The sequence below is a fragment of the Dioscorea cayenensis genome, chromosome 5, assembly GCF_009730915.1.
Source record: "Dioscorea cayenensis subsp. rotundata cultivar TDr96_F1 chromosome 5, TDr96_F1_v2_PseudoChromosome.rev07_lg8_w22 25.fasta, whole genome shotgun sequence".
Lineage (NCBI taxonomy): Eukaryota > Viridiplantae > Streptophyta > Magnoliopsida > Dioscoreales > Dioscoreaceae > Dioscorea > Dioscorea cayenensis.
Window position 1 is genome coordinate 796,534 of NC_052475.1, and position 11,515 is coordinate 808,048.

The following is an 11,515-nucleotide window of genomic DNA, read 5'->3' on the forward strand; positions in this document are numbered from 1 at the left end:
CATTTCTTTTTCTAGCAGCATTTCTATGATTTTGGCTTCTAATAAGAGAAAAGTAATATGTTAAGGTTATATCAGTATTAATTCACAAAATAGAAACGATTATATTGCCATTGTTTTCATAATTCATAGATTTATCAAATTTATTTTTCTAATACCGTTCCCATTTTCCTCAATGTGCCTGGGAGAATGACTGCTGACAAAGTCACATTTTATTAATATATATATATATAAATAAATTACTGCTTTATTTAAAATAGCAAAATAAGAACAGGAAAAACAAATAGCTATTGAAAACAGGAAAGCAAACATACAGACAAGTTAGATGATTATCACTAGAGATGATGAAACACCCAAAACTTGTTTACAACCAAACTCGTAAATAGAACAACAACAAACAATAAATAGAATCACAACTAAGGAAGACGAAGATCATCAGAAAATGATAAAGATCTTCACCAACTAACAAGAATAGATGAAAAAGGAGGTAAAGTCAGATCTTTTAAAATCATTAAATGTTATTATAATTTTTTTTTTTTTTTGAATAAAGTGGATAAACCACTGATTTATTAGGAAAACAAAGCACCAAACAACAAACAGACAACAAAAGAAACAGTCAGAAAAACAGAACGAAAACAAAGATAAAAAGGACGCTACACCAGCGGTGTGACAGTCCACAACAAACGACAAAAGAAAAAGAAAACGGAAGCATCTAACACCAACTGAAACCCCCAGCCTAAAACTGAGAAGATGAAGTATACCAAGGGGCAACAAAGGTCAACTCAGTCAGACTAAGAAGGTTCACTCCTGAAGATGGGCTAGATCGAGTTGCTGGCGAGGTCCGCTGATCTGGCGCTCAGGAAGTCGAGAAAATGCTTGACGGATTGTATGAAATCACTGGAAACATGCAAAGTAGGATCCCTAGCTGCAGAACACCAATCAACCTATTATTAATTATTATAATTTAATAATTAATGTGAATTATTTTAAGAAAATAATTTAAAAAATATTAAAATAAACACTTACCAATGATTTTAAGGTGAATTAGCATTTGAGTCCTCTGTGAGGTCCTTTCGTAGAGTTGATGAGGGATTGATTCTGCGGAGTGAAGGCATAGATAGGTGGAGGTAAAATCACTCAGTGATTCTAACCGCATATTATTAACTACCTTTTCCATCCACCATCCACAGAGTGTTATATGCATTGTATTACTACCAAATTAGTATTAAATTAATAATCAGCCTTAATCCAAAGCACTGTGAAAAGTGACATAGGCCCATATCGGATCCTTATGATTCGGGTTTAGATCCGCTCCCAAATCCGATCCGCTATCCACCCTTGTATGTACCCCATTGTCTCTCTCTCTCTCTCTCTCCAATCCCCAGAATCCTCGACGATCTCCTCCGATCCCATCCCTCAATGGCGGTGAGGGCCACGCTCTCGCGCTTCCCTTCGGACCCTGATGTCCAGGAGTCTTGTGGTCTTCCATGGGGTGTGATTGTCACCCCCTTCGCCCCCGCCGACGAGCTCGGGAACCCGCCGGCGATCGGATCCGACGGGGATCTCCTCCCGCGATGCGAGAATTGCTGGGCCTACTTCAACACACACTGCGAGCTCGACCAGTGGTCCTGGAGCTGCATCCTCTGTGGATCCCTCAATGGCCTTACCTCCCGCTCCATCGAGCGATACTCCCATTCCCAACAGGCCTGCCCCGAGATGTGCTCTTCCTTCATTGATCTTGAGATCCCAGGTTGGTTCAGCGTCCTTAGCCCCAGGGTTTTTGCTGAGCTGATATAATCTTGTCCTTGAATTATTTGTTAAGTTTTGGTTGATTCAATCTGACGAATTGGTATGTTCTGTGGATCATAGTGGAAGGATCTGGGGGAGAGGCGACGCTAGCTATGCCCGTCTATGTTGCGGCTGTGGATTTATCTTGTAAGATTAGTGATTGTTATCTAGCAATTGAACTCTTTATGAATTACCTATTTATGGTTTCTATTAGCATTTTAGAGCTTGTTTGGTTTGGGGATCATATGATGGTGTTGTACTTCACGTTTCCTGTATCTATGTTGTAATAGTTCATCCAGTCCAGTGTTGAAACTTATAGTGTAATATTCTGATATGAATACTATAGGCAGATAGTTTTCATTGTTCTATGGTTTGATTAGTCCTTTCGTAACTAGTGTATTGAACCACATGAATGAGATACAAATTCATGATGGTGATTCATTGTAGGATAGCAAACGATTTAGTAAAGTATTATCCTTATAAAAATTTGTACAACCTGATGATGCTCCATCAGTCACATGTCTGATTTAATTTGAATTGTTGCTTGTCAATTGTGACTGTCTTCCTGTTCTGCATTATCAAAGTTTACTGTGAAAATCACTGAGAGAGAATGTGCTTCCGAACTCTTCACAATGTGGATCAGATCTAAAATTCATTGTCTAGTTTTAAGCCACTAGAATTAATTTGATATTTGGTGCTTTTGCAGTGTTTGTATGCGACTAAATAACTTCTGCCTATTTTTTTCATTGCATTTTCCTGCAGCCTCAGAGGAGTTTTTAGAGCTGATCAAAAGTGCCCTTTTGGCAGCTCTTGAAGGTCAGCTTTAAAATCTATCTGAATCTTGTGAAGTTAATCATTGATATCTTGGTTTTCCTAGCCTTTTGTCTCTTTAATGTTTTTGTGTTATTATTTATGCAGCTCTAGCACCAGGATCTTTGTTTGGTATTATGACATTCAGTCACAAGATAGGGCTATATGATATTCAAGGCCCTATACCGGTTGTGAAAAATGTTTTCATTCCTCCTGATTCTGATGGTGCATTACCAGTTGATCTTGAAGATGCCATGCCATTACTTTCATTCTTAGCTCCTGTATGTTACTACAGTTGCCAGATGTGGCATTGTGTTTTGAACAATATCTACTAGCATTTTCATAAATATTCTAAATTTGTTCTTTATCATTACTGTTATGCTAGATTCCTAGATGTTTCTTTTTTTCTTCTTTTTTTATTTTTGTACTGAGATTTTTGTTTATTGTTGCTAACAAGGTTGAATCATTTGTGAACAGGTTGATGAATACAAGGATCGAATAGCTGCAGCTCTTGAAACATTGAAGCCAACAACCTCCTGGGAAAGAACCACAGCTGCTGGACAAGGGTTGGATGGTATCCTGTTAGGAGGCCGTGGTTTTGGAGTGGCAATGGAGGCTCTTGTTAAATACTTGAGTTCAGAATATGGGAATACATTTGCTTTGGGTATGGTAAAGTCTACTTCATACCTCAGTAGAAATGGTTTGCTACTTATGTTTGGAATTTGTTATGTTTTTATGGAACTGTCTACTTGTTAACATTGATTGGCAGCTAGGGTATTTGCCTTTCTCTCTGGTCCTCCTGATTATGGAGCAGGCCAGTTAGACACAAGAAGGTATGGGGAACAATATGCAAGCAAAGGGGAGGATGCTGACCTTGCATTGCTACCTGAACAGACACCATTCTACAAAGATCTTGTAAGTTCAATCTGTAATATTTAGTGGTAAAATTTCCTGTTTTTATGTATAGTCATTTGACAAAATTTTGCAGGCTGATGTCGCTGTTCGATCAGGTGTCTGTGTCGATATCTTTGCTGTTACAAATGAATACACAGATTTGGCTTCCCTAAAGTTTCTAAGTATTGAAAGCGGTGGTTCTTTGTTTTTATATTCAAATACTGATGACTCAACACTTCCTCAAGACATGTAAGTCCAGCATTCAGATTTTCATGTATATATATTTGGCCTAACTTAGTTTTTAAACCAAACAAATCTTCCCCGAAATTAGCCTTATATTCCTATGATCACCCACATATTGATCTTCAGTTTAATTCTTTGATAATGATTTATGATTAGAAGTGATTGATTGATTCCCCATATTATTATTTCCTCTGCTAGAAAGGAGGGATTAAATCTAAGCAAAAATCTCTTACAGTTACCGAATGCTGATTCGGCCGTATGCATTTGGGTGTATTCTGCGTTTGAGGACATCTTCGGAGTTCAAACCTAGTCATTCTGTATGAAATCTGTACTGATGCTTTTATGCTACTTCTTTTTCTAAATATATTATGACATAACTTCATAATCCCTGTGGATGACTTTTTTTGTTTTTCACTTTTGAACAGTATGGCCATTTCTTTCCAGATCCTCAATATGAAAATGTTCAACACGTCATTTGCTGTGATTCTTTTGCTACATATGCTTATGACTTCGAATTTTCCAGTAATGATGGTCTTTCCAGGTATAATGCTTTTGATTGCAGTGGACATGCAAATATGACACTTAATCAATTGAATTGTGAAGTGGTTGGTTTGAACTTGTCACCTAACTTCTTCGAATTTAGTTTGCTTAACTGATTTTGATATTAATATTTTGAATTTCTCTATTTGAGAGGATTTCCTTTACAAGACTCTTACCTCTTTCTATTTAGTTGTTTTTTACATAAAAATAGTGAGGAATATTAATATCAAATGTGCCACTGGATTTGAATGTGGCTATTAGCATTAGATTTAGTGTATAATTTCCTCTTGACATATTTTTGTACATGTTCTCAATCTTGTGGAAGAAGCTTGTTCACTTCTGATGAAATCTAAACTAAACACTAAAGCTTGTGCAGGCCTATTATCTGTTCCTTGATGACTGTTATTTGATGTTCTTTGACCTCCATTATGCTTTTTCTGATTGTTATTGGTGATTAAAGTATCTGCAACTGAGTATTTTTTGTTGTGCTTTTCATTACTTATGATTTTTTATGCTTTTCCTCATGTGGGCTTCTTGCTTGTGAAGCATTGACCCCCTTTTAGTAGAAGGATGCCTGACAAATTACTGAATAAATTTTATTTGCCTGATTTCTCTTGCAGACATTCAGACCCTCCTATTCTACAAATTGCGTTTCAATATTCTATTATGGTGCCTCAGGAAGGGCCATTGAATGCTCAATCAGAGTCTAATAATAGGTAATAAGCCCAAACTAACATTGTTTTTTTCTGTGAGATTGAAAACCAGCATTGTTTTTATTTATGACCAATCGTGTTTATTAATTTCCCTGATTCATTTGTATAATATGATTTAGTTGGAAGTGAATTACTTGTGTGTTCTGACTAAAAATTCTGACTGATCATTAATTTACTTTTTTTGCCTGGGGTATGTTAATGCATTGTCTGTCTTATAATTCCACAATTTTCCTTGTATGAGACCAAGCAGTAATGAGGTTTAATGAGGGCTCCACGATATTCTTGGGGAGTCAGATCTGGCCTTCAAACTGTTCTTATTGAAGATATGAAATAATGAGTCTTTAAAAAAAGTGATGTTCAGTCATTGCAAATTTAGCCAAGGTTAAAGAGCTATTGTACACTTATTAGTTTGTTTGACTTGGTGTAGGCCCAAGTATTTTGTCCAGAGAAGGTTAAGAATTCGCACCTTACAGTACACTGTGGCTGCAAACATTAATGAACTTTATGATAATGTTGATTCAGAGAGTATTCTGTCCATCCTTGTCCATAAGGTATTCCTTTCTCACAATATCTTTTTAAGTCATTACGATGTTATTTGCTAAATACTTAACACCTGTCCTTTCAGGTTATTTTAGCATCCTTGGAGCAAGGAGTCAGAGAAGGCAGAATGCTGCTTCATGATTGGCTAGTTATTCTCACTGCACAATACAATGATGCATATAAACTTGCTCAACATGAAATTGGAAGTGTGATTTCCAGTGTTGATGTTACATTTACCCAATGCCCACAGTTGCAGCCCCTACCTAGGCTTGTTTTCGCTTTACTTAGGAGCCCCCTTCTCCGCTTTCATGAAGAAGGTGTTCATCCTGATTACAGGATATACTTGCAGTGCCTTTTCAGGTAATTCCATCTTGCTAATCACTTTTATACCTAACATCTTATTTTTTTAGATATTCTTAGATGAGAAGAATTAATTGAATCAGAGCACTGTGAATATATACATACATACATATAACTTACTCTTTTGGATGCAGTGCACTGGAACCGACCTCACTCCAGAGAGCAATATATCCCGTATTAACTTCATATTCTTCCCCTGATAAACAAGCTTATCCTCGGCATTCTTTGAGTCGTGCAGCTCTAATCACCAGTGGAAGCCCCATATTTTTTCTTGATGCCTTCACAGATCTTATTGTTTATTATTCATCGACTGCAGACCCATCACTTCCCTTTCCTCCTCCCCAAGATTGTGAGTATTCTCTTAAAACATACTTCAATACCTTAATTGGCAGCATCCATTCAGAAAATATTTCACGCATACATACCTTGGTTTTATTATGATATGAATGAACATGTGAATGCAACCTGTGCTGAACCTAATATGCCTCTACAGGCCTCTTGAGATCTACAATCAATAGATTGAAGCAGGAGAGGAGCATCACTCCAAAGCTTAAGTTCATCCGGGGAGGACAGGATGATGCCTATTTATTCGAAAGCCATCTGATTGAGGAACAGGATGTTGATGGCAATGGAATTCCCAGCATCGTGGGCTTCGTTTCTTTCCTTGAAGAGGTCACACGGGACGTAATGGAGTACATGAAATAAGATTCTGATTTTCAATCATAGAGAATGAATGATATTCTGGATAATGATAACGGAACTTAGATATTTTGAACTTTTTTTTTCATTTGTAACATGATGTAGTCCTATCTTCATCAACTTTGGAGGTTATCATAGTATTATTGATCAGATACTTGCAGTTGGCGGCAAATAGTAATTCAATCGTTGTAATATGAAAGAGTCAAACGGAAAGGATGTAGTTTTGAGGCTTTTCTGGTTATTCAGGGAATGGAGGATTAAGCACTCTTTCAACTCCGTTATAATAAAATTTAATTATTTAAATAAATATATTTAGTAACTACTAAAAAAACATTCCTAATAATAAAATTTCATTTATTAATCTTGATATGTATATATTGATTGATATTACTTTGAAATATTTCCTTAAGATCCCTGCTAACTTACTCCTTTTATTTCGGTCACCTAGTTTTAAAAAATTACGATTTAGTCTTTTACTTTTAATTTGATTTGGTCACCTGAGCATACTTCAGCAATTACATGTGACATATGCCAAATCAAATGCAAATTCTGAGCAAAATATGTCACATATGATCGTCGTTAACGGCGTATACTGGGTTAACCAAATCATAACAAAACTAAAGGTAAAGGACCAAATCGTAACTTTTTAAAACTGGGTGACCAAAATAAAAATACACGAAAAGATAAAAACCATTTAAGTTGTTTACCCTCTCAGTGTAATACAACCCAATTTATAATCACATTCTCTGAGTTAAATTGATATCTGGCAGCAGAATTTTGCATGGAGAGTGATGGGATGACAATAAACAAAACTATATTTAAATATACCACAAATTTATTTATAACAAACTCAGGACAATCAGCGAGCTCTTGGCAGGTCATATGATGAGCTTACTAAGTTCGGGAGATGCTTGTTTACCATCTTTAGGAAGAAGAGATGACTTGGGCACCACCTTCAACTTACCACCACTCAAAAGAAAAACTCTATCTGCCATCAAAATTGTCTCAAGCCGGTGTGCGATGACAAGAACCTGTGACGCATACACCCAATATTCACATAACAAATGTAAAGAAAAAGAACAATCAGCTCTAGCATATGATCAAATCAACACCATGTTTGTATTATTTTCCAAGGATTTACAGAACAATGACTCGACTATAAAATCAGTAAAAAGGCAAAACAAGAAAAATCAATTTCACTTACGGTGTGATTAGCCATTAAATGCTCCAATGCTTGTCTCACCAACAATTCAGATCTGCTGTCCAAAGCTGAAGTTGCTTCATCCAGAATCAATACTGATGGTTTCTGATATAATGCTCTAGCAATAGCTAACCTGTGTTTGGATCAAAGAAGATCAGATATGTCAAAATAGAAGATTAGTTATCGACAAACTATTTCTTGTCAAAAGGAACCAAAATCCACAAAAAAAGCACATTTCAAAAAGTAATCCTGCTTGTTGGAACAAGTTGTGGGATATTATATCACCTCTGCTTTTGGCCTCCACTTAAAAGAGAGCCCCTCTGTCCAATGTTTGTTTCATACCCTCGGGGTAGGGTTCTAATGAATTCATCAGCATTAGCAACTCTAGCAGCTTTCTCAACTTGATCCATATCTATTGTTCCAGTTAAATGTCTATAAGCGATATTTTCGGCAACAGTACCTGAAAACAACATCTTCCACACAGAGAAAAGGTTATTATTGGTGGCACAGAATCATCACCTGGAAAATATTGGTATTATTTTCTCACAAAAATTTGAGAAGCCTTGCTTTAAAATGATTTATTAATGTTGACAATAACCCCCTACTACCTTCCATGGTAAACTTCATCCTTGTAGAACAGAATATGGGAAAGAAAATTTAGATAAGAACTTGCACATACTGTGTCTTGTGAAATTAGAACTATTTGGTCCCTAAGACTTTGCAGACGGATGTCCTGAATATCATGATTGTCCACGAGTATAGTCCCTGTAATAAGAGTAGCAACACAAAATTATGCCTCAACCCCACCATCAATAAAGACATGCATCAGAAATCACAAAATAGGAAATGCCGATTGGAACCTAAATACACAACATGGATAGTTCATAAAAGATGAAATCTCTTTTCACAACATTAATAAAGAAATGACTTACCATATGTAGGATCATAGAGGCGAAGAAGCAACTTTGCCAGACTAGTTTTCCCACCTCCTGAGGGTCCAATAAAAGCAACTGTTTCCCCAGCTTTGATATGCAGATCTAATTCATTTAGAACAAGAGGCATGTTTTCTGCATATTTGAATGTGACACCAGAAAATTTTATATCTCCTGAGACACGATCTAAGTCAACAACATTTGGTTTTTCAATTACCTAAATAGAAGAAAATAAAAGCGTCCATAAGCTACATATAGCATAAACCTCAAACAAATGGTACCATAAAGTATGTTTTGAGTATAAACTAGGTCCTTATATTGACCATGCTTGGATCACAATAAAGTGAAAGAAAGCTCCCTCCAGTCAAACCAAAACTTCAACTATGACAGTTATCAGGTAAATACAAAGCTAATTAGCAATGAACTGTATTAACTCCCATAACATGCCCCATTATTTTTCAAATATGTCAAGAAATCAACCAGAAGTTACCTTCCAAACAGAGCTAAATTACCTTGGTGCTGAATCTAGTTAGATCAAACAATCGTTCTATGGCAGGCTCTCCTTGCTTCAATTCATTGTATGCTTTTCCAACACCCTGTGCAGTTCAAAATTTTTAAAGACTATAATAATGCAAATGAAGAAATAAATGTACCAAAGTCAAAAGAAAAAAGGCACTCTACAAACTCACCAAATGATAAATTCAACAGTAGCAAAAAATTGGGCATTATGTATAGGATCAACCAAAACTAAAATAGGAGAAAAAAAAAGAGAGAGAAAAAAAATCACCTGTATAGGCTCAATAAGCAAAGCCAATGATGTTACAAATGAAAAGAACTTTGACATATCAAAAGAGGTTCTTGACAACGCCAGAGTAGAACTACACAACACAAGCAACCCAGTTATATATATTACTTGTATGATTTGAGGAATTAATGCTTTCATCTTCTTCTTTCCCAAACGTCCCATGAGATCATCATGTGCAAGCCTTTGAAAACGAAAGCCTTCAATCAATCTACCATTATTGGCCTTTACAAAAAGCATTGATGGAAGTACCTAAAAATAATAATAGATAACTAAGATGTACTGCTTAACCATATAATAGTAACTAACTTGGAAAACCAACCACAATGTCGAAAGAAAAGAAGCACCTCATTTAGGTAGGCAGCAAGCATAGCGCCAGTTAATTGTGCTTTGTTTGATACTCTACGGAGCCAATCACCAAGATATGTCATGATGAGCAACATGCACGGAAATGCCTACCATTACAACATTCAAATCTAACTCCAATACAAACTTGTGACATGAAAGATGTAAAAAATTTGTTTCCATGAACTCACCATTCCTGAAGCAAGAGAAAGAACTGGACTGATATTTATCATCTGAGAAGCCATTGCAATCAACTGCAAAGTATTTGGCACTGTACTCTGCACTAAAAGGTTTAGCCTAAATCAAAACGAACAATTTGTACGCGAAAGTTGGATTAAATTTTATTATCAAACTAAGAAATTGAGATCCTGCTCATTGTTTGCAAAATCATCCATACCAAAAAATAACATGATCTTGCTTCAATAACAACACCAACAATGAGCAACATAAATTCAGAAACTACATGACAAACTTCAACACAAGAAATAAAAATGAGTAAATATAATGAAACTAAAAAAGAGCAGTGGAAAACCAAGCTTACATTCAAGAGAGCATGCACAGTTTCCGCAATGTCCGATGCCTCAGTGGTGATACGATTCGCAACATCCCCAGATGGAATACCACCATTACCTTCGAAAAACCCCATATCCTGTTCAAGCACGCGATCAAACACATGAACCCTGATACGATAAGCGGCTCCGAGAGCAGCCTCCCAAAGGAAAGCTTGCTGGAGATAACACGCAACCGAACGAAGAGAGAGGAGAAAAGCGAGGCGGAGTCCGTCGCGGACGATGCGATCGGGACTCGCAGCAGCGAGGGCGGAGGGGACTCGGCCGAGACAAGGGACAGCAGTGGAAAGGCAGCAAACGGAGATGGCGGAGCAGAGCCATCCAGAGAGGATGGGGCGGTACTCGGATCGAAGGAATGGCGAGATGTCAAAGAGCGGAGAGGGAGAGCAGGAGGAGGGGATCGTGGACGCAGAGAGGGAGAAGGAGCGGGAGGATCTAGAGGGCAAAGTTAGGGTTAGGGTTAGGGTTTGGAAGGAGGAGGAGGAGGAGGTGGAGGAAATGAGATTGTGAGAGCTGGGGATGGAAAGCAGCAACGGAGCTCGGTGGAGAAGCATGGTGATGGCCATGGCTTTCGAGTTTTGAATTGGAAGCAGCTCGTGATCGTTTATATAGAAGCCGGGAAGAGATTAAAAAACGGAGCTCCGAAATCAGTAAGTCAGCTTATCGGATTCGGATCCAATAGGATAAACCTTTATTCAAGGTAATCTAATGGATTATTTTTAGAGCTCTTGTGGATCTTTGTACTGCTGATTTACAAAGGTGTGTATAGAGTATAAAAACCATCCAAACTAACAAAATGAAGCCATTACCTTGAAAGGCAAGAGGGAATTTTTGTACATCAAAATATATATATATATATATATGAATTTAATTCTATGAATGTTGGTGCTGAAACGTTGAATTTCATTTGAATGATCTTCACCATTGCACTAGCAATTGCATATATAGTGCTTTTTTTTAATTTTTTGCTCAAGTATGCATGCGGTTCCAGGCTTCCAGCCATCAAACTTGATTATTACTAACAACTTTGTTGAAAAATTATAAAATCCCAACAACACCCAACTACCAGTTTTAAAAGCCAA

At 37.0% G+C, this 11,515-nt stretch overlaps 2 protein-coding genes across 3 annotated transcripts; one reads left to right on the forward strand and one right to left on the reverse strand.

Moving 5' to 3' along the window:
- Positions 1–1,354: 1,354 nt before the first annotated feature.
- On the forward strand, positions 1,355–6,857 carry LOC120261489 (protein transport protein Sec24-like At3g07100). The gene is made up of 14 exons (XM_039269402.1): positions 1,355–1,747; positions 1,867–1,932; positions 2,548–2,601; positions 2,704–2,876; positions 3,073–3,259; positions 3,365–3,510; positions 3,584–3,738; positions 3,968–4,049; positions 4,158–4,273; positions 4,893–4,988; positions 5,413–5,536; positions 5,611–5,885; positions 6,020–6,234; positions 6,379–6,857. Exons 1-14 carry the CDS (start codon positions 1,417–1,419, stop codon positions 6,588–6,590), a joined length of 2,232 nt encoding a protein of 743 aa, XP_039125336.1. The 5' UTR covers positions 1,355–1,416; the 3' UTR covers positions 6,591–6,857.
- Positions 6,858–7,256: 399 nt separating this feature from the next.
- Positions 7,257–11,062, reverse strand: LOC120260463 (ABC transporter B family member 29, chloroplastic). 2 transcript variants are annotated; one of them, XM_039267945.1, is made up of 10 exons: positions 10,406–11,062; positions 10,056–10,142; positions 9,867–9,974; positions 9,631–9,771; positions 9,230–9,313; positions 8,718–8,934; positions 8,465–8,550; positions 8,071–8,258; positions 7,789–7,918; positions 7,257–7,615 (listed from the first exon to the last, which is right to left on the reverse strand). In XM_039267945.1, the coding sequence occupies exons 1-10, from the start codon at positions 10,997–10,999 to the stop codon at positions 7,463–7,465; spliced, it is 1,788 nt and encodes a 595-aa protein (XP_039123879.1). In that variant the 5' UTR covers positions 11,000–11,062; the 3' UTR covers positions 7,257–7,462. The 2 variants fall into 2 exon arrangements, with proteins under 2 accessions (XP_039123879.1, XP_039123878.1); XM_039267944.1 differs by having other exon boundaries at positions 9,505–9,771.
- Between the last annotated feature and the right edge of the window lie 453 nt (positions 11,063–11,515).